The sequence below is a fragment of the Polyodon spathula genome, chromosome 13 (assembly GCF_017654505.1).
Source record: "Polyodon spathula isolate WHYD16114869_AA chromosome 13, ASM1765450v1, whole genome shotgun sequence".
Lineage (NCBI taxonomy): Eukaryota > Metazoa > Chordata > Actinopteri > Acipenseriformes > Polyodontidae > Polyodon > Polyodon spathula.
The window spans coordinates 8,336,980-8,364,375 of record NC_054546.1 but is presented as its reverse complement, the minus strand read 5'-3'; the positions used below and the strand labels follow the sequence as shown (position 1 = coordinate 8,364,375).

At 38.9% G+C, this 27,396-nt stretch overlaps 1 protein-coding gene across 1 annotated transcript in view; it reads right to left on the bottom strand.

The window, feature by feature from the left end:
* LOC121325872 (slit homolog 1 protein-like) overlaps positions 1–25,929 on the bottom strand; it is a 76,091-nt gene extending 50,162 nt beyond the window's left edge. Inside the window, exons 1-3 of the mRNA XM_041268957.1 lie at positions 25,403–25,929; positions 17,797–17,868; positions 16,670–16,741 (exon numbers count right to left, since the gene is read on the bottom strand). Coding sequence (XP_041124891.1) covers positions 16,670–16,741; positions 17,797–17,868; positions 25,403–25,611 — 353 coding nt within the window. The 5' untranslated portion in view covers positions 25,612–25,929. The remainder of the gene's footprint in view (positions 1–16,669; positions 16,742–17,796; positions 17,869–25,402) is intronic.
* Between the last annotated feature and the right edge of the window lie 1,467 nt (positions 25,930–27,396).

Genomic DNA, 27,396 nt, shown 5'->3' with positions numbered 1-27,396 from the left:
TTCCATTGTTGCCCGGACTAATATTTGCTTATTGCTTTTTTTTAGTTTTTTCCTCCTTTAATTTTATATTTGCAAAGGGAAATTAAAGATCACCAGCAGGTTTCCTAGCAGCACAGAGGCTGTGGGGGTTGGGGGAAAGATTTGGGCCTGGGGGTCTGTGTGAACCAGCTCCCTGTTCTTGAAACCATAGCTGGGCTGACAATATCCCTCACAGTTTACTGCTGGAACCCTGAATAACCCACATCCTATAATATCGCTGCATTCAATAACCTAATGTGTGTCCTGTGTACTGTACAGTAAAACTGATATCTAATATTCACTAAGAAAATGAACTATTTGGCCTGCAGTGCTTTATAGTACTTTTTTGGAAGATTAAATGTTATTGCCTGCATGTCTTTAAACTCCAAGTTGTTAAACAGTTTAGAAACCCATTAATCTATGCAGTCTATGAGTGGCTGTATATTTTGTTTAACAGTGAAATTCAATGTTTATAACAGACACAGGACTTTCAAAATGATACGCTTCGCCCATAAAAAAAAAAAAAAAAAAAAAGTATTGTTTATTTATTGTAACCTCTTGCTTTATCAAAGATGCTGTTACTCAGAAGTGCTGAAACATTGCTGCCACTTGACACATAATAATGCAACCCCCCCCCAAAAAAAAAGAAAGCATCCGTCACATTTTGTTGAGGTAACATTAATATGGTTTTTGAAAGACAAAAAGGGCTAACGAAAGAAAAGCTAGTAATAAGCTGATTTCACGCAGTGTTTGGAAAGGCATTGTCAACTTCATTAGGCACATTTGCTTCAGGCTGCCGGAATGCATTGATTACCTTTGACTTGTGTGGGTGTACCAGCATTACATCCCTGAAATACAGCAGAGCATAACTCCACTCCTTTTGGCCATTGCTGCTGTTATGAACCGCGGAGTGCAGTTTAACGGTTGTTTAGCCCAATAACCTGGACCACTGGGAATGCGCTATGAGATCACTGGAACGCAGTGCGGGCGCAGGTGTACTGCAGTTCATCTCCAGAGTAACTAAGCTCTGCTGTAGCAATTTATTACAATTTAGCTGAAGGTTTTTTTGGGGGGTTTTTTTCCATCATGCCTCTCCAGTCCATCTGAACGTTCCATTATAAGCAGCCAAACTCTATCCAGCTGTCAACCAGCTGTTGCAAATTAGCAAAATGTAAACGGTTTAATTTTGTACCAAATGCATTGCCACTCAAGCGCATGATTGCATTGAAAGTTATGAGCCACATGTGCAGCGGAATTATTAATTTTCCTCGTTTCGGCCAAGCCTTTCCTTTTTATAAACTTGGATTAACAGACCTTTACTTGACTGCCTGGTTAATACAGACAGTGTTGATAATGAAGATTAATATGTAGATATATTACGTTATTTGCTATGCTCTGTCTATTAAGCTATATCTAAAATAGACCCAGTTGTGAAATTGGGTGCCAGGTATTGAATAGGAGACAGGGTGTTTCAACCGGGAAATAATCTGCTATCAATTTTGCCAGTAATAAAGTAATCTGATATGGGGCATTACATTTTATCAGAGCTTTAAATCCTAATTCCTTATTGTTTAAACTGCATGATGGACTACATCTGTTTAATGAATATTTAGAGATAAATCTGCATTCACATTTTTTTTTAACATTGAATCCACGACCTGCAATTAAAAACATGGCATCAAACTTTCTTTTCAGTGCTAAAAATAAAAAATGTTTAAAGGGGGTTCTTTGTTGACTACTGTAAAAACAAAAGCGGAGTAAGCAGCCATGATAAAGCCATCGCCCCGTGTTCAGCACTGAGATGGCAAGATTGATCTCATCCAGCCTGCTCACTTACTCATTACTTTGTGATTAAACAGGGATCAATAATTGTATATGAAATTAACTTTGCCATACAAAAACACAATCGGGAAATCGCAGGTTACATTTCCTACTTACTGAAAATACTTCACATCCAGCACTGCTGGTTTAAAGATACATCGTTTATGAAAGACTAAGTGAATGGAAACAGAAGTGCATGGTGGCGTTTATGCCCCTGATCTTTGTCTTTTCTTCAAAGGAAGATATTCTCTACAAATGATAGAGAGAACCTACTGTTTGCCTTAAAGTAAGATAGGATTTCCAACCATTAGAGAAGACAGAATGGAGTTAAAAGGGTTATTTTTCAGAAGAAGATTTGGCTCAACGTTCATCTTGCTGATCAAAGTGCAGAGGCAGAGCACCCCAATCGTACAGTACCAAAATAGAGCTATCACAAGAATACAGTTCCATCGATGGGAGCGAGTCACAGGCCAATCACAAGAATGCAGTTCCATCGATGGGAGCGAGTCACAGGCCAATCACAAGAATGCAGTTCCATCGATGGGAGCGAGTCACAGGCCAATCACAAGAATGCAGTTCCATCGATGGGAGCGAGTCGCAGGCCAATCACAAGAATGCAGTTCCATCGATGGGAGCGAGTCGCAGGCCAATCACAAGAATACAGTTCCATCGATGGGAGCGAGTCACAGGCCAATCACAAAAATGCAGTTCCATCGATAGGAGCGAGACGCAGGCCAATCACATGAACGCAGTTCCATCAATGGGAGCGAGACACAGGCTAAACAAAAGAATGTCTCACCATCACTTCAGAGTCGGACAGCTGAAGAGCCATCCAGTGTAGGAAAACCAAATCTGTTTTATATAAAATATACATGTTCAATGTAGCATTTAAATTAATAAGTAAATAATTCAGCACTGCGAATGTCTAACAGTTATTATTATTATTAGTAGTAGTAGTAGTTGTAGTAGTAAATTAGCCATTTAGAAGATATTTTTTATCCAAAGCGATTTTTACCCAAACTTCAGTTTTACATCTCAGCTGAAGGTAGGAGCATACGGCAGTCAAGTGACTTGCTCAGAGTCACACACAGTGAGTCAATGGCAGAGCTGGGATTTGAACCGGGAACCTCCTGGTAACAAGTCCCTTCTCTCTAACCACCACGCCTGCTATTCACAACCTGAAAATTTATAGAATCATAAACAGTACATTAGCTAAAGCATACCCAACTATGCATGAACCGATGGATAACTGCATGGGTAATCATAGAGTTATCCGTCTGTGCACCTTATGTGCACTATGAACGGATCACAAGCCTGCAGAAACAGCAGACCGCACCCAAGAAAACAACTTCAATGAATGACATGAAAAAAGGCAAAACAAAAATACCCAGATGAAAAGAAATGAGTAAAATCTGAGACTCATATCCCACAATACCTGCGTTACTTGTGCTATCAATGTACAATAAAGGATTTTCAAAAATCAAGACTAATTAAAGCCCAGATATAATTACAGTAAGCTCACAATGTAAAGAATGTGCTTAATCAGCCAAGTCTAATAACAGCTCGAACAAAGCCAAAAGTAATTAAAGCAAAGCCTAAAGCTTAAAGCACGATACCTACAATTATATTATTATAAATAACTGATATGTTATTGGGCAAAGCTACCTGGAAACTCTTCCAATCCATGGGCACAAAACAAACAATCTCTCACCTTGGAGTTTTGTATTTTATTTTTGGCACTATGGTATTTAAGAAACCATGTCCTAAGATCTTAAGGCATATTTAGAGACAAACTGTATGAATAATTACACCAAATTAATATAATATTTATCCACCCATCATCTCAATATAGCGAAATGTACTTAACAGGCACTGGATTAAAGCCCTACCAAGTATTTTGATTATATTACAGTTAGTAGTTTGTGTGCTGAAACTCTCATCCTTCTTTGCTTCAGGAGGTGTAAGTGCGTATGTATGCTTGTGTGTGTGTGTGTTAGAAACCTCTCTCTAGCCATCACACTGATTGACAGCTCATCTCCAGCCCCCTCTCCGGGGGTCCTGAATGGAGGCGAGTGGGCCCAAAATAGCCTGATAAATGACTGAGGAGGTTCTGGGGACGCCCATTTCCATTGTGCCACCTTTATCGCGCCTGACCCAAAACCAAATACCCAGGCCCCTCGTCTCCGTGGCGACAGTGCAAGGCCTTGGTGTTGCTTAGCGACGGTTAACAATGGGGCCCTGGGAAAGCATATGCCTTAGATAAAGGGCAGTCCTTTCTCTTGGGGAGGGAGGAAGGAATGAAACATGGGACTGGACCAAGGTTCTGGGGTAAAGTGTTTGGGTACCTCTCCAGCCAATGGGTTTGGACCTAGCAGTCAGCATTTGGGAATGCTAATAGATACAAACATTTTTCCATCAGTCTTCAGTTACTGCTCCGTTCATCTTGTCGGTGACATTTTGATCAGGTCAACTTACACATCATCACTAACACAGCTGGACATAGTAATTAAACAACCAGATTTATTATCTAATGTTGTTTCCATGATATAAGAGAACATCTACTGTCACTGTAGAATGCTTGGTTTTGGGGGTAATTTATGAAGATGCTTTGTCCACTAGTGTACATAAATGGACTTATGTGTTTATACAAACAAAATGGATTAAATACCAACCCATGATCGTCACAGATCACTAGTGTCTCCGGTGGTCAATAGTCCTACAGTATGTTTCTCAACCACTTCATTTCTCTGCCAGATAGAAGGTGAAACAATCCTCTATTAGCAGAAAACAGCAAAGATCCTTTTTTTTAACCTCATTATAATAAAAATATTTTTGAACCTACAATAGATTATTATTCATAATGTGTCAAAATAGTATTATACAACTGAAATGACTAACTTTTGATATTTCTGAATTATATAGTGTACAGTAATTCTCTTGGACATTTAAACCCACTTCTCTGACTTGGCGGAGGAAATCATTTTCAATCTTATTTGAATAAATAAGCATTTTGGAAGCTTTTTTTCTACGCTATAAGGAGGTGCACATGCAAATATGTCTCTATACCACATCTTATCTTTCATTGAGATCCGAGTATTAAGCCCCCCCTCCCCACCCCACCCCAGACTGTCTGTATTGAAGAATTCCAGACCTGCTCTCCCTGCTCCCCCTCACACAGAAGAGGGTCCTCCCTTCAGGGGGACACCTCGTAAAGCTGTCTGTCTGACAGCCGAGCCTGCACCTTCCACTCCCTCAGCTCATTCACATTTCTATTTCATGTTTTAAATAAAAGCGCTTTACAGGGATAGGGATTTTAGAGAAGATGACCTTTAAAAGGGAGTCATCTTCAAATGCAAACTACAACACATGATCATGCAGTACTTCTATTTACAACATAACTGCAAAGTCAGCAACACCGCATCCCCCAACCATTGGCAATCAATGCAGAAAGAGGAATCACTGTGTTGGAGTGATAAGGAAAGCATTGCATGTAACCTCCACTGTAAAGAACTGATGGAAAGCCAACAGCCTCCTTTTCACAACATAGTGGTAGTGACTAAGGTGCTCAACAAGCTGGCAAAGGTCGGCTATTGATCTGGTCTTTCTCCACAGGTAGCGAGTTACAACGGTGAGGTGCAGTCTAATTGGGATTTTAAATAAAATCAATTTCATGCACGTTACTGTGGTGGGTACAGTAACAACGAAACATCAAAGAAAAACAAGAGTTACAAACATCGAGCTGAGCTAAAAGGAAGCCTGAAGCTGTATAATATCATATCATATGACGAACCATGCAAGTGGGCCAAAACCACAATCAACATCAAAACAACGGTGAGAACCTGCCATTACGATATTTTTTAGAGCGGACGTGAAACTGCCGGATGGAATGATGAGCCTTCATTTAGAGTAGCTGACCCCATGGAACATTTCCACAACTGTAACTGGTGTAAAGTGGGAGTAAAATCTGCATTTAAAACTAAAAACACAAAACTTTTCACATTTACTGTAAAATTACAGAAATGCAGAGTCTTTGTTAGCAGCAGCCACACAATCTTTAACCAGTCAGGCTGATCTCTAGATCCTGGTCCCCAGGCTCATGGAGACGCAAAGCCTGCTCACTGCTGTGTACTGAACTTGTGATGCTAAGCTAAGCCACTGACCCCTGGGGAAGAAAGACTCTGTACCTCCTTGTGCCTCCCAGTCCAGCTAGAAACTAGGAAACTAGGTTCACAGTCCTGACCAAATCTCCTCTCTCTGTGTCAGGCAAAGGAGTTTTTATTTTTTTTCTTTCTTTCCAAAAATTTCAATTTCACAGCAGTTCACAGCAGAGAGACTAGGCTTGTTAATTCAACCTGCCTAAATCCCTGAGTAATCTCTTCCCAACAAGAGTGATTACAGTGTCAAGTAGCAAGCTGTATAATTGTGTATTGCCCAGCATTAAGGGATTAAATAAACCTCAAATTGGGGGGAAAAGTTGGCTCTTAAAAACAGCTTTCTCCCATACCACAGCCTAGCTCTAATGAGTTTCTCCAACCTGTTTCTTCCACTATGCAGCCCAGGGCTTTAACCAAATAGCTTATTAATCCAACTTTCTTGCTCCCACATTGCAAACCAGTGCTACAAGAGTAGTTTAAACCTCCTGCCATCACACTAAAGCTTTGCTCTCTAACCTTGTTAACAGCACCTGCCCCCTCTCTAGGCAGGGAGCTGCTCAGGAAAACAGTTTGCTGTTTGTATAGCCGGCAGCTTTATGGTTTGTTGACACAAGTTTCTAATGGAGGAGAAAGCTAATGACACATCTACCATCCTTTGTGGCTGGACCATTATCCATTGTGGGACTGTCACCCACAGCATTGTCAAGGCCTGAGCATTTAACTTCCCCAGAGTTTAATATCCACTAAGCTTATTCTGAAGGGAGCTGGGAAACCAGATTTTCAGACATCCCCACACTCATATACACAAAACATGCCTTAGAGACACACGCACACAGTGGCAAGACTGTGCAGACACATAGAGATGCACAAATACAAAGATAATTGCACAGATGCAGACAAACAGCCCACAGATACGGACAATATTAAGCACACTCACACACCCATACAGATTCCCACAGCCACAAAAAAGGCACAGATGTGCATACATTCAAATAAGCTGTGATACGATTATGCACACACCTATATACAAATACTACTCTAGTTTCCTATTAGTTTTTTTTTTTTTTTAACCTGTATTAAAGCTTGCTCCCAGACACACAAACCCAATCTGCATCAGTGTTAACAGACTGTTTCATCAATGGTGTTCTATTTCCACATTAAAAGAGTAACCGATATGAGGCCACTGATCTTTAGCTGCTTCAAACCCAATTAAAAGGACTGTCATACTCTGGTCTAGGATTTGCAGGTTCCTAGAAGCAGTGCCCTCACAGGGGAGGGGAGGGGAGGAGACGGGGGGGGGGGGGGGGGGTGTAATCTTTATTATTTCATTTCTGTTTCATCCTCACAGGCCCAGCATCACACAGGCATCCTACCGACTGGGGCACTTTGAAGTGCAAATCCAGGTGCCCTGTGTTCAGAGGGAGATGAAAATACTGAGATTTCAAAGCAGAGACAAGTCCAATAAAAACTGCAAAGCTTTTCTTTTTTCCCCCCATCTTTTATAGATTTGTATGCTTTTGAACATTTTTGGATTGACAGCTTCCAAGACCAAACTCCTCTGCTTACAAAACAGAGCAGATAAAGCACTGAGCTGCCACACAGCACACACACTGACCTGTGAGAAAGGATGGAGAGCATTGTGTCGATATAGAAGTTTAATGCAACATACCATGGTGAAGCATAGAAAAGTACAGTAAAGATTTGTAAAAACTGTAGCAAATGCATACAATAGTGAGGTAAACTGAAAAATTACCATTAACATACACCATAGCAAAATCCTTGTCATCTCTCTAGCTAAAGTACTTATTTAGGTGTTCATTAAAACAGGTTGTGATATGAAACATATCCATATACCATGCTGGGTCTGTGGACAGTAAAACAGACCTGTGTTATCTGCTGCCAGCCATGTCCTTTCCAGTGGTATATAATGTATGGACAGACTAAAGTGTTGTGCCAGGGCAGTGTCTGCTCTTTGTGTTTAACTATACCTGTATTTAACTGTACCCACCTCTTACTGTGTAACACACTGCACTTTGTTCTACAATTCAACTTCAGTCCACCCTCAACTCTTGGTTCTGAATCTGCTTCTCCAACTGACAGTGCCCCCTGCTGCTCAGAAAAACGGGGGATCAGACAGAGGGGAAAGAAACTCCATTCCTGCATCCCCAAATTATCTTCTCTTCATACAAAAAGAATCCCCATCCAGCTTCTTTTCAGAGAGTCAGGCCTGTGGCTCTTTTCTCTGTCTCTATCTCTCTCCCGTGGAGAGAATAATGAGATCAGAGCACCACGCTGCAGCCCAGCAGGTGGAATAAGATGATGGCAGGAGGACGGGAGAGCTATAGAATGCTTTCAGAGAATATCATGTCCTGTGGGGGCAGAGCACATCTAGCGCTAGGTTGTAGTGAACAAGACAGCAGGTTGTAGAAACTCAGTGGTCATGGACTGTAGTGTTGTAAGGCAGTGGGAAGGAAGCCCAAGTAGCTCAATGGAAAGTTGGAGTTACATTACAACCTCATGCATGAGGTAGAGAAAACAAATATGCTTCCTTAAGACTTCCTGAGGAAATCTAAATCTTTGTCTATGCTCGTTTGATCAACACTGTGAAGTCTAGTCTATGTGAAACCTAGGAAGGGCTTTACTGTTGTGAGCTGTTCTCATGGCAACAGCAGAATGTAGCACTAGAGAAGCCCACAGCTAGACTGGATCCCAGTTATTGCTGGAAAACAGTTTTTGAAGTTACTCCCCAGGAAGTGCTGTTCATGCCTTATAGCTACATCCCACCACAGATAGAAATATGTTAATTTTATCCAATGTTCATTGAAATAAATAAACTGGAGGTATGGTAAACAGGGCTATGATTCATTTCCACACACAGACAGAAAGACACACAGAGAGAGGGAGGGAAAGAAGCAGGAAATGACCTGTTATCTAAGGCTGCTCTCCAGGTACGTGTGTGTGGACCTCACTTACCCTGTGGTTTGTTTATTTTTCTATTTGTTAAAACTCTGTTTATATTTGAGACACTACTGTTCACAACAAGGCCTGCTGCCAGAGTGGCACCTCTCTACGCATGTCTTATTTAAAATGCTGTTATGTAAAAACACTTATGTAAAAACTTGATTAGTGTTTCGTTTCCTATTGCCTTTTCTACTGGCAAATACGTACACGTGCCAGAGAGGAGACAGACACCCCAAAAGTTTTACACCTGTCCAACACGGTCTAATCCTGAACCTCTGATTCAGATGAAGATTGTCATGTAGAAACTCAGAACAGAGTTAACCCTGCAGGTGAAAGGAGATGGAAGGCCTCAGCAGTCTAAACCCTCAAACTTCCAGGCCCTGCACCCTTACTGGAATCCCTCAAAGGAAAACATAACAGATTAGTGAACCTGAGCCGAAAGCCTTTCATACAAGCATGCGACTAACTCAGCTGTTTTTTCCTACATTGCTCATCTCTAAATCCCTTTCTTAGGATTAATTCATTTACTTTAGGGAGCGTGCAAAAGCAGAGATTTTGAACTTTCTCCAGCTGGTATTAAAACACGCTTTGTGTATTCTGTGTGTGAACCATATTATTTAGTTTTAGTACAAGGTATGGTGAAAGACGTTGTTGTACTATTCATGGGGGGCAAAACAAGGCTGAGATCCCACTAGCTGTAAAACCAAAGAGTGAAATAAACTTTCCCGTCTGAAAAAGGGTGAAGCAGAAGAGCAGCAAACAAATATACTGCAGATTTTCAGTCCGGTGGTTACTTTTCCAACCATACCTCAGATAAAGTGGACCTTTCTTTCTTTTATATATATATATATATATATATATATATATATATATATATATATATATATATATATATATATATAATTGAATAAAACCTGTTTCCATCATGGGGCCCAAACTGAAATTCTGCCTGATGGAAAACAGTTGACAAGGAGACTGCTGGGAGCTATGTTTAATTACTCTGTTTTACAGAGAGCTCTTCTGTGTATGGAACATTATACAACTCTCTCAGCTGGAGAACTTTGGAAGTGAGTGGCAATGAGTTTCTACAGGTCTTACAATGCCAAGGACACCTGTCTTTAGTAGAAGAGTCAGTGGGCTGGGGAGTTAGCATCAGTGTTAGAATCTCTCTTATCCTTCTCTCTTATTGCACCCTCTTATTACCCCCCATGGCCTGTTTACTCTAGACTTGGTCCATAATTTCCACAACCTTCCCATCTTTCCATTAGCTTCTTTCATTCTCTCCTGCTCTCTAGATTAACCTACAACAACAGACCCTCACATCCATGCAGAACGCCCCTGCACCCCCACCCTCACCCCTACAATCAAAGCAGGAGTCAGTGACTGATGGCTGGGGGCCAGAAAGAGTCAACTCATCCCCCCCTTTCCCAACTCCATCACCATGACAACACTGGTCTAGGAAGCTGAACCACCCTGATTTGTACAAGCCCTTGGCATGGCTTTATTGGGTATTTATCTAGCAGACAAAAAGGAGGAAGTGACAAGGCCGTACCGAGTTATTAAGTGCATGCCAGCTACACAGAGTGAGATAGGACCAAGGTATGGGGAGCTAGGGGGCTCAACCACACATCACTCTGCCTCAACAAGCATGGGTATCAAAATGGACTAGGGATGGACCACGATCTCCTATAGGATTGGACTGGACTGGACAAGACTGTCCTACAATAAAATCAGATGCCAGCTAGAATGGATTAAAAACAATTCCAGCTTTTTAAATAAATGCTGAAAACATCAAGGAATCCTCAAGACATTCAGACAGTATCAAAGTGACAATACCAGTCATATCCTAATCAATAACAACATTTACACAGTTAAACATTTGTTTAACGTAATGATGTTTGAAAAAAAAATATTCATCATCATATGTTTTTTTTTCATTTTGGTCAGTTTAGGAGAAGTTTGGAATTTAGTGCATTTGTGTGGGTTGTAATTTAAGAGATTTAAGGATTAACACAGTTCGATTAACACTAGAACTACCAAGGCAGTCAATTTGACTATTTGAGGTTCTTTTTAATTTAATTTACTCCACCTGTCTCGCAGATATAGGGCTGGGCGTTTCTGACTTTTCCTAAATATATGTATTAATTATCTTGACAAAAATGTGAGACCCAGGTTGCAAAAACAAGGGCGATATAATACCATCATACTGACCTCTACATAGAAAACAATTGTATTTTGCTTATATAGTCCAGTATTCTATTTTATTATTTGTATTTATCAGTCAGCACTGTGTCGAAATTGTACTGAACTGTGATTAGATCAGTATGCAGCCCTTACATGAAGGGCTTCTTGTATTATAAGCTGTCTACTGTAATTCAATCAGCCTTTTGTAGCATCTACTGTCTGTCGTGAGCAGTTATCGCCTTTTGTAACCATCAGGACTGGTGGTTTGACAATACAGACACACGCCACTTATAATAGATCCTGTTAGAACAGAGTTCTGTTTACAACGTACTGAGGAGGCATGTCCCTGCCAAACAGCAGGGACATGGAGGAATTCCCCTGATTAAAACTGACTCATTTACAATGTATATGGCGTTTAATACGTACAGGTTTCCTGTTCACAGGCAGGTCTTTTGCCTTTAATATACACAGTACCGTTTAATACATAGTTTTCCTGTTCCACAGGTAGATATTTTGCGCAAATAAGGTACATCCGGGACAGTAAATGACAGTCATGTCGGTATTTGTAAACAATTTGCTGTTTACTTTTATTCTTCTGTAGTAAAATATTATAATAAAGATTTTTAATTTACACCCCTAGGGTTTTTTTTTTGTTGATTTTTCTTTTTTCTTCTTTTGTATTATCACTATTTCTTAAATACATATAATTTGGTTATAATTTAACTTGTAACTTTGTCTCCATCTGCCTGTAATTGCATATAGTGTAGCGTGCATGGGGGAAGGCAGCAGCAGGGCTGGTAGGTGACATAATCACACATGAAGAGATGAGCACAAAACGCTCATTGCAAAGCTCCACCCCCGAGAAGTACTGGTTCATGCAGCGAGAAGTCACCTTTCTGGGCCACCGAGTCGGAGGCGAGGGTAATTCTAATCAAGAAATATGCAAATTAAGCATTACAGGCGTCAATTAAACCGCGTGACAGCAGAAAACAGGCGGGCCTCATTTGCATAAAGACTCCAGATTTAGCTGCCAGTTAAATCTTTAGCGAAATGTTAAATCTAGTTTGAGATTTTTGTTACTTATTTACATAGTTTCATATTTAAATAATATACTTGTATATACCCTTGTTTCTTTGCAAATGTTTGTTTTTAAAATTTGTTATCGTTTTTTGCAGTTGCACTTTATCTAACATGTCTGTATACAAACCCATTTCTTATTTTATATGAGGTGCCTACATAAAACTAAGACTTATATCCAATTGTTTGTCCTTTCATTATAATATCAAATTGAGTGCTCATGGTAGTTCTTGGTATGTGTATAACTCTGGTAGTTCTAGTGTTAAGGACGAAAACATTGTTTCTGTTAGTTAGGAGAGTACACTAGGGAATGGAATTCAGAGGTACTCTGGAACATGGTGGAAAGAGTGACGGTAATATCCACTTTTTTGGAAGTGATGTAACACTTGTACAAATGATATATGTGTGAAAAAAAAAACAACAAATCAATTTTTTTTCTTACTTGACATAACAACCTGCAAAAACACCCTAAACGATCTTCTGGAAGCTAACAAACAATAAATGTAACTCTATTGTTGGTTACGATAACTAAAAGGCACTAACCCTTTTGGCACAGTGTAGTTTCTACATGGAAAACATGCAATTAAACAGTTTTTTTTTTCTTCTGTATTTTATTCCTGTTGTAACCTAGCAATAGCAAATAAAGCTGCAGGGGTGTGTCTCTGAGTAGCTCAGTCTGAGACATGCACTCTGGCTACACTTTCTGTCTTAGTTTCCTTGTTATTTGGGTATCCCCTTCTCTTCACATGAAGACGTATTGGTTTTGTTTCATGTGAGTCTGTTATTATTAACCACGTCACAGCTCTATGCGCCAAGTAGACTTGCCTCTGCAGTGGGAGAGATGCAGACAATAAATCCCTTCCCAACCCCTCTTAACCAGATGCTTCTCCCTGGGGGCACCTATTCCTTTCCAAACCTTCCTCTCAGTCTGTACCTTTGCCCTGCGAAGGAGCTGTGTGCACACTACCTACAGACAGACGGAGAGAAGATTACAGAGCTCCAGCACCGCTGGAGGGATCCCAGCACGTCGTTATCACTGATTAACGCCCCAGTCCCTGCCTATTGTTCTAATGAACAGCATTCCTCTGCACCATTCCCAGGCTTTCTGAAATTCCACAGCAGTGTTGCGTGGTTCCAAACAGTGACTCATGTTCAATTCTAAACTCTTCTAGAAGCTGAATTATTTAGCACCTTACAGCATTTTACTTATTGAACACCTGCATTAAAAGTACACACAGTAATTACAGTGTAGACACACAAAGACGCTTGCTAACCGTTTTCAATTGAAAATAATGAATGAACGATCCAGTACTGGACGGCAAAGCCGAACGTAGATAATGGTCATTATCTAGTTCTTACAATTGCTTTTTTATTAGGTAAATGCATATCACACACTTAGAGGCAGTGCGTTCTGGTGATTAAAGCAAACCCTGAGAGCCAGGAGATCCTAGTCCAGCTCAACCGTTGACTCACTCACACTCTCCGCTGACCTCTGTGTGTCTCAGCCCCTCAGTTTTAACGCAAGCAGCCTTCACTAGGAATGCAAGCTTGTATCTCACCAGGGCTTTCCTGGGTAGCTGCTAAACAAACACATTAAAAGAGAATTCCTGTTCTTTTCAATTGTGTAGTAGTTACTTAGTAATTAATTCCTGGTTTACATATTATTATCGCAAGTGATTCTATTGCCTGTTTCTTACTCGCGCCCCATTGTGACCCTACAAAGTCAGAAGGACAGGCCTGAAACTGACACAGCAATTAAACAGTTAAAGGGTAGCACTGGGATTGGTAAACAACAGGAGAGGAGCAATTATATAGAGGCATCAGGGACACGTTACTGAAGACCTAGACATACGCAGATAATTCCTAAGCTGTCAGAAGCTTTGAACAAAAGGGGGATTCTTTTTCCAGGAAGGTTTTCTTACTGCACATATGCCATATGGTGTTGTTTTCACAGTTAGGTCATTATTTCAATTGGAATATTATTTTAATATAATAACGCAATAAACTTATTTGCCAAACAGAAGCAATCTGCTAAATGAAGTTAAACAATACATCTTAAAGGAGAGATCATATGGATCGTCAAATAAATCTATAATAAATGCTGCTTTTCTCTATTCGCCCTGATGTTTCAAATGAATTGATCGAGTCTCTAAAGTTGCTATATATATATATATATATATATATATATATATATATATATATATATATATATATATATATATACAGATCTAGGAAGTTAAGTTCATTATAAGAGGGGGGACCCCTGACCTGTCTCAGTCCCTTACAGTCAATGAATGTCAGCCCTCGTTCGACGCAAGAAGACCTTGTCGTCGAGACCCTTGTACACCTCGGCGCCTAAGGCTAAGTCCGCGGCGGAACTACCCCCAACCCCGCCCCTCCCCCCCCCCCCTATGTTCTTCTACTTCATACTCAGAGAGTGATTCACATTAATAAGATGATTGCAAAATGAACCAGCACTGAATCAGAAATACTTGGCTTAGCAGTTCTGAAGTCTAATGATCTCTACAGCGCTTACATAAGCAATAATATTTCTAAAACTGTGGAGTGTATTTATGCTTCTCTCTTGGACACAATTTAGGAAATAATCATGTTTATTTGATCAATCAGCAAGAAACTGGAAATGATTCATATAAACCAGACATCTTAACAAGCAAGATTCTTGCTTTTAAGCATGAAGCATTCTTCTGATGAAGAATGGTCATGGTAACAGATGGGAAATAGCCAGTCATTTACGGTTTCCTGGAATTACCTTTAATGATCAACTCTTTACAAACCACACTTGGACTTTCTGAATTTAGGTCTGTTAAATGAAGAGCTGACAGTTATCACTTACAGGCTCTTTATATGTTATATGTTGAAACTTTTCACAGAGTCACATTATTATTTTTCAAACAGTTTGAAGAACATACTTTTAAAATTGGCAATTATGCATTACCATATTACAGAAACACACCAGAAAGCATATGATATTAAAAACAAGAATACAATACTTTGTGATATATTTACATATCACTATCATGTTCCCAGTTTTCCTGGATTGTGTTTGCTTTCAGTTAAACTTTACACCCACTTGGAATAGAAATAAAATAGAACATATTAAAAAAAAGAGGTACTGTCAAGTTATAGTATAATGTAAGTGCCTTGCAAATGAAACATTTATTTATGCTGATATTAGACCACAGGAATGTGATTATAAATGAAAAGTATAAGTATGTTTTCCAATATTTGTATTATATTTTAATGGCATCACTTGCACTATTATGGTGAGTATTCAAATTTTAAATGAATATATTGTTAATGAACTAATTGAGGTCAGGTGTTAATGTCTGCACCAGAGTGGGTTTTGCGTGTTCACTACAAACTGAGGAAGGACGTCTGGCTCAAACTTTTTTTTTTTTTTTTTTTTTTAAATAATACATAATAAAGAATGGAAGTGAGTATTGTTATGCTGTTGCACCTCTGTTTTCAATGCTAGGATATTTGGGGAACTGATCCCAGAGATAGCACCCAGAAATGGAAATATTTGTATCATAAATGGTCTGGCCTAGCGCACTCAGTTCGACACACTGGCATTGATGTCAGTTTTAAACTGGACATGAAAGGTTTGATTTACTTACAAAATTAATTATGGTGCCGCAACTTAGCAACTTTTAAAAAAGAACCAAAATGCACAATTATTTTACACTGTATGCAACCCCCTCCCCCGCCTCCCTCCAAAAAAAACACATTATATTTCATTCATAGTCTTTGTTTGCTTTTGTTAGATTGTGCTTTTTTAAAAGGTCATTAACAGGATAATGGTGCATAATTAAAATGTAATTCTAGTACACATTTTAATTATGACTGCAGGAAAACTTAATTAAGAGAACTGCAATCCAAGTCCCTTCTATTATAACGGATGACTAAGCTTTAAATACAAGGCAGTAAATCAATCAAGGGATTTAGACAACATTATAAATTGTGAGACTGAAGGTCAAGAAATGGTTTGCAGACTTCATTCAAGTTCCCAGATTCCTTATAGCTTTGTGTTTTGTTCAAACGCCTGTAATGTTTCAGGTCATGTTCTAACAACTTCTTTATTAAATGTGTTCATTGTAATGTTATTATTTGCAGTTTTTCGTTAGTTATAATTTTCATCCGTTATAGAAAAATCATTCTTCAAATACAAACGCTTCTGGCTTATGATTTCACCAGTGTAATTGATGTAATTTGAAAAGCACAAGAACACTGGTGCTGTGACAGGTATGAGAGAGAAATACTGGGTTATATTTGACTAGATCAAGCAAGAATGTAAACCAGGTACTACACCCATATCCATATATATATATATATATATATATACACACACACACACACACACACTTTCTGTTTCTATCAAAATATTGTTCATATGAAGTTATTGCAATTTTGGCTAGAAGCTCCATGACACTCACAGTCTCTCTAGCTCCTTCATGTCATCGAATGCTCCACGCTCGATCACACCAATCTGGTTTTCCATCAGCTGTCTGCAGAAACAAGGGAGGAGCCAATAGAAACATTAGTTTGAGGGAGCACAAAACTTCAGACTGCAACAGCAAAGGTACATTTTGGATGAGGAGTATTTTATAGATGGACAGATATACAATCTTTCAAAAAAAGAAAAAAAAAACACCTGTAAGATTTCAAAACAGTTAAAAAAAAGAAATGTAAAAACTAACAAGGAGCTTTGTTTAAAAGTAATTAAAGAGCTTTTCTTTTTGAACATATATAGCATTATATACTACATTTATATAAACATATTCTGTGTTGCAATTATTAATTTTAATGGCAGATTTTTTTTTTTAATTGAACCGCCTAAAGACAGATTCACTAAGACAGATATCTGGCTTCTGTGATTGGATATTGTCATAACATTTTCTAAGAGGAGAGGTGAAAACTACTCCCGACTGCTCGACACATTGAAAAGAACTAATTACATTATAAGAGATTGCGACAGAGATCTTTAGAGAAGCTTTCCACTAATATAAATAAGAGTTCCAGGAATCCTGCTGCCAGGTCTTTATCCAGAAGGTCAAAGGGCAGCTCTTTGTTTATGTGACAGAGGTCAGTAATCCGAGAGAAGGCCGCACTGGGCACTCCCCGGCTGTCTTTTTACCGCAGAGTTAATCATGTTAACAACCATGCTGTAACCTCAGTGTGCACGCAGAGGCTAGGGTCCCTCGGGGAGCGGAGTTTTACAGGCACATAAACCCTAATCCAGCAATCCAGCTTACTCCCTCCTTGAAAGGGATCGTTTCCGGCTTGCTGATGACTTCTGACAAGATGAAAGCCAACATGAAACTATGACGTCTAAAAATGGCATGTTGGGGGAGGGGGGGGTAGATCGTTTTATTTATATAAAGATACTTCACAAGGAGAAAAGAATGGCTTTCTGCTCAAGGGTGCAGTGGGAGGATCACATGGAAGAATTCAGAGTGTATATGTATGTATGTGTGTATATATATTATATATATACACACACACACACATATAGCGATAAACAGATATCGCTATAGATTAAAAAAAAAAAACAAGCACTTACAATACTCGGAGGTACTTCAGTCCAGAAAAATCGTTTTTGTTGACGCGTGTGATGTTGTTTCCATTCAGCTCCCTGAAAACAGCAAGAAGATACCCAGTCATGCTGATATCAGAACCCCCTCGAACATGTCTGTCTATTGAGGCACGTCAGGGTTTCCAAGCTAATTAAAGTAATGCATTTTCACGCTTTGCAGGAGGATGCCAGAGACACAGTTCAATAGTGCAGGGAACACATTTGAAATGAAACCGAGAATTACTTACGGTGCATTAAAAGAAATTAAACTGCTTCACACAATTTCGTAATCCTATGGTATTTGGTATAGCCACAATAAGAAAGACACTGTAAACTACTTAAAATTATTTAAAGAAACAATCCATTTGGATTTCAAGGAAACATGTACACCTTAAGAAGTGAATTAAAACTAAATACATTGGAACATATAGGGGGATATATACAGATGCCAAAGTCATAACATCCAATTGAGTGTGATTTGAAAAAATGCATTGTCACTTTTTGCTAAAATTGGTGCATATAAAATTTAATGCAAAAAGCATTGCCTCCAAAACCAGAATATAGTAGATTATAGAATATATAAATAAGAAAGAAAGTTACTAATTAAAGTGTCTTCTAGCTGAGTGTTTGTGTCCTATATCGTCACAGCAGGGCTTCTCAATGTTTATAGAGAGGCCATATCTTGTGGAGTCTAACGCAGAACATCTTTACATAAATCTGGGCTGAGCAAACATGATTTAAACTAATCCAAAAGCAAGATGTGGCTCCAGGACAAGCAGTGAGGAAATCCCAGTGCAGGTGCAGAGCCCTCATTGCCAGGTCTTTCCAGTGCTAGCCCACAAACAGCAAGAGGACTCTGCAGTGTTAGCAGTACAGGATCTGTGATATCATGAGGATCTGATGTTCCTTCCCCACCCCTTACACCGCACGATCCCTGCCTCACACAATTTAAAAACTCAGCTGTATTACTTTATTTATTTTTTATTTCAATGAACATGCAATCCTGCTTATAATAATGACCACTCAAGGGACCATATAAAAATAGGTCATTGTAGACAGATGGTTTTCATATCAAGGTGCTTTAACATGAGGATTGCACACATAAGGATTCATTGTGGACATTTTAAGCAGGTGGTCTTTCAACACAGGTGGTCATCAACACAGGTTAATCGCGTATTTAAAAACTATTAGCCAACATAAGTTCCAAAGAATGTTTTTTATGGTGGGGTCCCTGGTGAAAAGCAAAATACAAATCATATGTTTTCCCAGTGTTTAATTGCATGAATATCACAACCAAAATATTTCTTTGTATAATTTATAACTGCATGTTCAAAAGCTACGTAATGTAAAACAAGGTATTTTGCCTTGATGGGATTTACAGGCCAATAATATCCCTTTAATGGTATCAACACATCTTGCACATGCTTTCTAATAAAGGAGGTAGTCTCACCATGTAATCAGTTTATCGGGTTGTAGGCTTGTGACATTTCCTTTGATTGTTTTCAAAGTAAAACACAAGGTCATGTTTGGATCTTAGATTGATTGGTTGACTTGAGGGCTTGTCATATGTTCATTCCAGACCTGATCTTAAAAACTTAACAGGCTGCAAAAAAACCTTGAAAACCTCATTATGTTTTGTTTTTTTTTGGGGGGGGGGGGGGGTTGCCATCTGTTGGAAGTCCCAAAGCATAAAAGGAGACCTGTTTCGAATTGTGCAATATTATGTGCAACGCAATCCCTGGCCGGCGGGAAAAATAGAGCAAATTATGACTCCATGCGGTTGTTTAATAGAAAGCCTTTGGGTGTTTTCCAAGCTAAATAATCTGGCTATCCAGAGATATTTGTTAAAAACAGCTCCGGGCTGGCAGTGCCAAGGGATGGAAGGTCATTCAAAGATGCTGATAATGAGGATGTGGCCAACTGCGGCCAACTTTCCATTATTTTATATACAGTACAGCCAAGCTGGGCAGTTTCTTTTCTTTTGGAGATTCAGTAGTATGATGGAATACTCTTCTTCATTTAATTACTTTAAATCCTTTAATATGGTACTAACACCCACTGTGGCAGATAAGAGAGCAGTTTTCAAGGTACTTAAAAAAATGAATAGGTTTGTATCCCCTACTACTGTGCAGCACAAACAAGGGTTCCACAGATTATAACCACAGCCATATACAGTACGTTGCTTAACATGCCCGGCACTGATCAATGCCACTTCTTGTAACCTGTTCAGTTGTGTTTGGGCTTAAAGCCCTCCATGGCCGGCCCCTCTCTATATGTAACACTGCAGAAAGGCACGTAAACACAACAGGAAGTAATTTCAGAGCGTTTTAACAAACGGGGGGTTAGGCTTTGTATTTGTTTTGTAGTGACTTTTCTGTTCCGTGTGTCTGTCACTTGAGTTACAGCACAGCTGTACTCACCGAGGGGTCACGTTCAGATCAAAGAAAATTCTTCATCTAGTTTTTTAGCTGCATTTATTTTTAAAGAGAAGGCCAAACATCTGTTTGCAGAAATGCCAACCCACTAAAAAATGACAACATCAGCATTGCTAACAACCCTGCTTCCTACCTAGCTGTGGAAATGAATGATTAAACCCGAGAGGCAGAAACCTGAAACAACACAGAACATTGCTGAAAAACCAGGAGTTTATAGAGCCTGAAAAATCCCAAAATAAGAATCCATTGTATATATTTAAGTTTCTTTGGCGACAGAGGAAATAAAATGCATGCAATATTATTTTGAAACTATCACTTAAATCTAATACATGAATTTGGCTTTGTGGGGGAAAAATGAGCTGCAAACCAAATACTGTCATTTATTTCTACTTGTTCAAAATGGTTTACTAGAACCACTCTTTTATAGATATATGTAATACTGCTTCAGACCAGTTAAAACATATGAGGTTTTAATTAAACATGTGTTGTTATGTTTTATACTGTCTTGTAAATATATGTATATCAATTTCTTTTTTACACAATTGTACTTGATAATTAATAATAGAAAATATTGTTAAGGAAAAAGTGTTATAATAGAATAGAATTGTCTTTCAAGGACAGTTGAGAGGAGTGGAGGTCAGTCCCACCTCAGCTCTAAAAATGTGAACAAACAGCCCCCCCTCTGTGAATGAGATAGGGCATCACAGTCAGTCGATAAAAAAAAAAAAACACAGTCCCATCACACCAACAGCCCTGACCGCTCCCACAGGATGGTGGGTAAAAGTGTAGTCGGGCAATTTGTCTTATCAGCACTGACTTGCACATGGCTTTCTCAAATTACCCTCAGGGCAAAGGAACACAAATTCAATTTTACCCACACGGAACAGAAAATGAAACCTGGAGGGCTGTTAGGGGGGACAGGCAGGTGGCATAACGGTTTGAATCCAAGGTCAAACTCAGCCTCCTACACGTGGAATGAGTTTGGAGATTGTTGCTCAATTCCTTGTGGATACACTGCCACACATTAATGTGCAAGATCGCAGGGACTCTGGGATGGAAAATGAGGCTGGTAACACTCCTGGGACACCAGCTACACTATCTGCAACATAAATGATACAAGCTGGAGAAATGTACAGTGAGCATATATTGTGGTTCAAGATAAAGCTCACTCCTATGGTCTTTGGGAAACATTAGGAAATTGACATTGAAGTCTGTATTGAAAATTAATAAGAGCAATTTCTTTCTACCAAAAAGGCTTACTGGACTACAAACAGCCATATTTCTATATTGTACAAGGATAAGAAAATAGGTGCGAGTAAGATCCGTTCTTTTTTTGGCAAGGCTGTTGGATATTATGGGTCCTGGTTACTGTTGGGGGTGTGGTGGTTCTCTTGAGGAATGCATTTATTAAATTCCTTAACTATGTAAGGTTTGCCATTGTAAAAACCAAAGCAGCAAAACAACAGAACAGTTTCTGTGGGCTGCTTGGCAAAGCCACCAGGAGTCAAAATCAAGATGGGCTGATAGGCAGTCATCTATTTCCATGGTCTAAGAAACCCAAGGTACGTCAGTACTCGCATAGTGCTCTGCTCAATTCATTACTTCATTTTTTTTTTTTTTGCTGTCATTTTAAATGTACAGTGGTGTGAAGATAGTATACAAAATGTAAACTAGCACCAAAGGTAATATGTTGCTTGTCACCAAGCACATACAGCTATTGTACCCATGGATCAAGCTGTGGAAATAGCACACAAGTAATTGCCAGAAAATAGCAGTATACACACAATGTCAATGCAATTCTTCTGATCTTCCATTACAACAGTCTAGTGTAAAAACAAACCCATTTTTGACCATATTAGACCACTGTCACTCTTGTTGGTTCTGTCGTTTAATAATAAATAACAACAACATCAGAGAAGCAGCCAAGCCTGATAAAAAAAATGTAATAATTTTGCCAAAATAGTATTTATTTTTTGGCAAGAGGGAGAATTGTTGCCCTTTGACAGAAACGTGCTAATCCTTCATAGTGGATTAGCACCTCTGTGCAGTGCCAAGGAATCTTCTGTCAACTGTTCATCCTCATTAGGGTAACAGCAACTGTCCCTTGTAAGGGATTTGTTCCATCTTGTCTGGATTAAAAAATAGTTCAGATAAATAAAAAGCTGTCAGTTAACCAGACAGTGTGCCATGCCAAACAGCCAAAGGCATCTGAGCACCATCCCAGTCATCAAAGGACAAACAGCCTCTGTTTGAAGATTAATTCATGTGTTTATTTATATTTACAAATAAATATACAGAGCACCCAGCACTCTTAGCATCCTGGTTGAACTGCAGCTTTCACACCGGTTTAGAGAATGTTGGCAGCTCAATAGGGGTCAAGTCCCTGCTCGTTTCAAGTGTTATGGGGATTTACTTATTTTAAATCTCATGTCAAGAGTGACAACTCAAACAGCATTGCATTACCACTGTCCATCTCTAAACACCACACCAGCAAGATTGATTTATTTACTAGGAGATTATGCCTGAACATGAAAGGCCACTGAAAACCAAATGGTTGTAGTTCATTAGTATTACTTAATGATCTCAAATTTGTATGAAGTTAAAGGGTTAAGCAGAGTAAGGGAATACCCAGTGTTGAACATTATAAATAATGTTTAGCTAAATAGACAATGTCTGAGTTATACTGTCCAGAAGGTTCATGGTTAAAGCTGCCAGAAGGGACCCTTTTTTGCTCGCAGTCATTAAAGAATCTGGTTGCGCTGCACAGAGGTCAGCTCTGATGGAAAGGCTGTTTGACAAGTGAAAATGGGACTCTGCTGTCTCCCTTCCATGTTTACAAACCTTGTCAGCACAGATCTTGAAGTGTCGGGCAGCTGGAGAGGAGAGTAATGGGCCTTTGTAATGAGTTCTAGGCAGCTGGTTTATAGCCTGTCCATACTAGGAAACTGCTCAGTCTAATGAAGGAAGACAAGGCATCAGGAGGAAATGCAGTCTACTTGTTAAAGTGAGAGACTGGGAGTCAGTTTGTTATATTGTACTAGGTATTGATGGGGAATGGAAATTAGTGCAGAAATGGGAAAGGCAGTGTGGCCTTGTGGTTCGACCGCAGGATTGGGAGCTAGTGAGGCAGGAGATACTGGTTTTGAATCCATACATCTACAATTATAAATCAGTTCTGAAATTCTGATTTGATATCCACCTATTAACACATTTTCAGCTCTGTAAAACCTACTATACCTGGAACAGTTTCTGTTTTAAAAGCAAACCAAATGATTAGAACTATCCTTTTAAACAATGGATGCAAGTCTACAACTACAATCTGCAAGAGTTGCTCTCTTCACAATAATAGGCTGCTCACAAGATATTCATGAGACTCTTAACTAAATATTTTAATATTACACTACCATCATTAATGAAACCCTCACACTGAAAGCCTCTTTGCCACATACACTCCATTACTGCCGCAATGAGAGAGTCTCATTGTAATATTAGATGATGAAGAAACACAGAAACAAATATCCCTGACAAGGATATAAATAACACATAACTTGTGTCACCACAACCTATACCCACAGCATGGAGAATGGGATCTCTTAATAAAGGACCTTGCAGACGTCCGAGTGCAATAGCCAGTTGGTAACAAAAGGCAATACCCCAAAAAACTGTCATCACAACTGGGTGAGCCAGTCTCTAAATATAGCAATGAAAAATCAAAGTGACATAAGTTCAGGTATAATACCCCACCATACTGAACTCTGCACCACACCTTTTTGTTTGGTAAAAATACAGAAATAGTAGTAAACAATGTAACTTTTAAGATCATTCTTGTCTAGTTTAACAGACTGCGATTAGTGCTAATCCTGGCTATAAAACAGGTTTTGCCTTTACTATAACTAAACCTTGAAAAAACAATGACATAATAATTCTAGAACTCTTCCTGATCATCCTCCAGTGCAAGACAGTAATGGGCTTGCTTTTTTTTTTCTGAAAGGACTGCTCATCAGGGTGAGAATTTAAAATAATGCTAAAATAATAATAAATTGGTTGACCCATATCACATGCTTGCAATTTCCAAATGCATTTTTGTACATTTTACATCATATCCTTAAATTATTTCTTCCTTTCTATTCCAAATAATTATGTATGTACCAGATTTTTTTTTCTTTTCTGCAATCAGTTATTTCATTACAAGTTACATTTGCATATAAAAGAGGGAGCCCAGAATGGCCCTGTGTTTAATTGCCTTTATGGTGAATGAGTATGAGCATCATTTAAATGTTGCCTGTGATAGCAGCATGCATCTCAGCACATGGGTCTCTAAGGACACTCAGCGAAAGGAGCTTTGTTTGTTTCATTGACGTTTTTCTGGCTGATTTAACAAAAACAAGTTAATTCTATACTATATAAGACTTAAAAGTTACTTTAAAGTGGAGAGATGAGAGTGCAATTCTTAGCTGACGATGAATTCAACTGAACTAGCAGTGATTTGGTTCAGTGCTGACACGGGTGTAGGAATCTTAAAGAAATGTGCTGTATTTAAAATAATTTAACACTGCAATCAATGATATAAATTAAAATGTCAAATCCTGAGCAGTAAAGGTACGTTTAATTAATATATAAATTGTGTTGCAAGAATTCAGACCGACATACATTTTTTTTTTTTTAAAGATAGATGCAGTTCTGGCACTATTGCGGCATCATGAAGAATGCAAAGAAAATAAAATGCATGTCATCACACATTTGGGAGCAAAACATGTGTGTTCTGTATTAAGAAGTTATGGACACACTGTGTCATTGGCTTATAATGTGTACTAAATATACAGTATTACACACACAATATGTGCATATATAGAAATGTTTGTTTTTTTAGACAAAAAATTGTAATAAACAGAAACGCCACTAGATTAGTAGGTAACAATATTATTTTGTATTTATGCATGCATGCATGTATCTATCCATGTGTATAGCACATCTGACATATATATATATATATATATATAGCAAATTGTTATGAAATCATATTCATTTAATTAAAGGGAAATACAGATATGCTTGATGTTGTCCCCCACAGTGTCCCTCATTTTTCCTGAGTGTACTTGTGTACAAGTGAGTAAACCCCCTGTGAAAGACAGAACAGCAATATACAGAAGAATACTCACAGCCTCTCAGTGTTCCTTGGAATATTCCTGGGCACGGCTTTGATCCCTAGTCCGTGGCAATCCACAGTGGTGCCACTGCAAGTGCAGAGTGCTGGGCAGGCACTGGCATAGCTTCCAAACAGGGTGCCCAACAACACAACCCAGAGTCCAGCTTTTGCCAGCGTTGTGCCAGCTTCATTGCTGCTGCTGCTGCTTCTTCCAAGAGACATACCGAACCACCCGTCTGTGCAAAGCTCCTGCTAACAGCTACCCAATCCCCCAGATCCCTCTGCTTTGAAAAAGCCTTTTCACACCAATGTGCAAAAGCAAGACAGATATATAAAACGTGTGTGGATATCTTCAGATCTACTGGAGAAAAAAAAATCTTCAGCAAAAATTCTATATAAATATATATATATATATATATATTTTTTTTTTTAAATAAAATCTAATGTATAAAAATATTGACAGCTACTCTCCAGGTTTGCTTAGAAATCTTCCTTCTTTCTCTTTATGGAGATGTTCCCCGCTTGCTTTGCGTCTTTCTCCCTTTCTCTCCAGCCTTCATCTGATTGCCTGTAAAAAGGGAAGAGGGAGAGCACACACACACAAACTCGCACAGCAGTCATCCATCAAAAGGAGCTACAAATAGCAGCTACCCGACTCCTCCTACCTATCCCCCCCTCCTCCCAGAACCCTGAACTACTCATTCTCACAATCTCTCATCTCAGTCTCACAGCAGCCCCCACAGACCAAAGAGCAGCAACCTGTAAAACAGAGTGCGTCCTTTCATGCTTTCCTTGGTTCTCAAGCAAGGTAAAAGGTAGCAGACAAGGTTGAAGACTGGATAGCAATGCATCCGAGTTACTAAAGTTAAGAGACTGGTAGGCAGCGTAGATAAATAGAACTAGGGACTGGGAGGTAGTGTGCTATATATGTTAGGGTTGATGGACTGGCAGCCAGCGTTCCCTACTGGTTAAAGTCCACCAAAAACATTGATGTTAAAAAGAACATACAGAAACAAACATGTATGTAAGTGTGTCATACAGACACACGTACATACCATTTATTAGCAAAGAAACAACTTAGCCTGTTCAACCTGTCCCACTTTTCTAATCGGTGACATATTTTAAATGAATTGCAGATCAATAAAACAGGCACAGAGAAGCATCACTCACTTTTAGCAGTCACCAACTTTGGCATATTTTCCATTTAATAAACTTTTTAATGAGATTTTTTAAAATGACCTCTTGCTTAAAATAGCAAAACCACTCAATTTACAAATGTTAAACGTATTCATACATTCTGAAGTGAAAGACTAAACGAAGAATTGAGTTGATCTGTGTTAAGAAGCAAAAACCCACCATACAACAAACTATTCTACCAGCATAATTGAAATATCAGAGCTAATGAGACCTGCAACGTAAACCTTTGAAAAATCAGTGATCAAGCCCTTTTACCACATAGGTAGCCAATGAAGGTAGGGCAATTTCAGCTGTATTTGAGCACATTCATTGCTGAGTGGTGCCAAGTTTGGAAAAGGGCAAAAGTGGGACAAAATAAAAATAAAAACCATGAGCTGCTTTGAAACAAACAATATAGCTACCTATATGTGCAGAAAACATTGTTTTATTTTATCCTTTAAACCTACTCCCCCTTGTGGATCACTCTGATACTTTTTGCTCACTGTTTACTGACTTGAGAGCAAAGTAGATTGTTCTGATGTTTTGATTCACCGTTTTCAAAATTCCCTAGTTAGTGCATGTTTAGGTTACCCAGAACTATAAACCCCTTAATGGTAGTATATGTTCTTTGGTGAGGCACAACCTATATCATCCCATGTGTGCTAAATGGAGTTTAAGTAAGGTGAATTATTTATTTATTTATTTTTTTGCTGAAGGATATCCTTCTTATGGGAAGGCATTATCCCGCAGAACCATGGCAACATTATTATTCATCTATCATTCTGCCATGTATGATCTAATGGAACTTTTAAATGTATTCCTTTGAAGTGC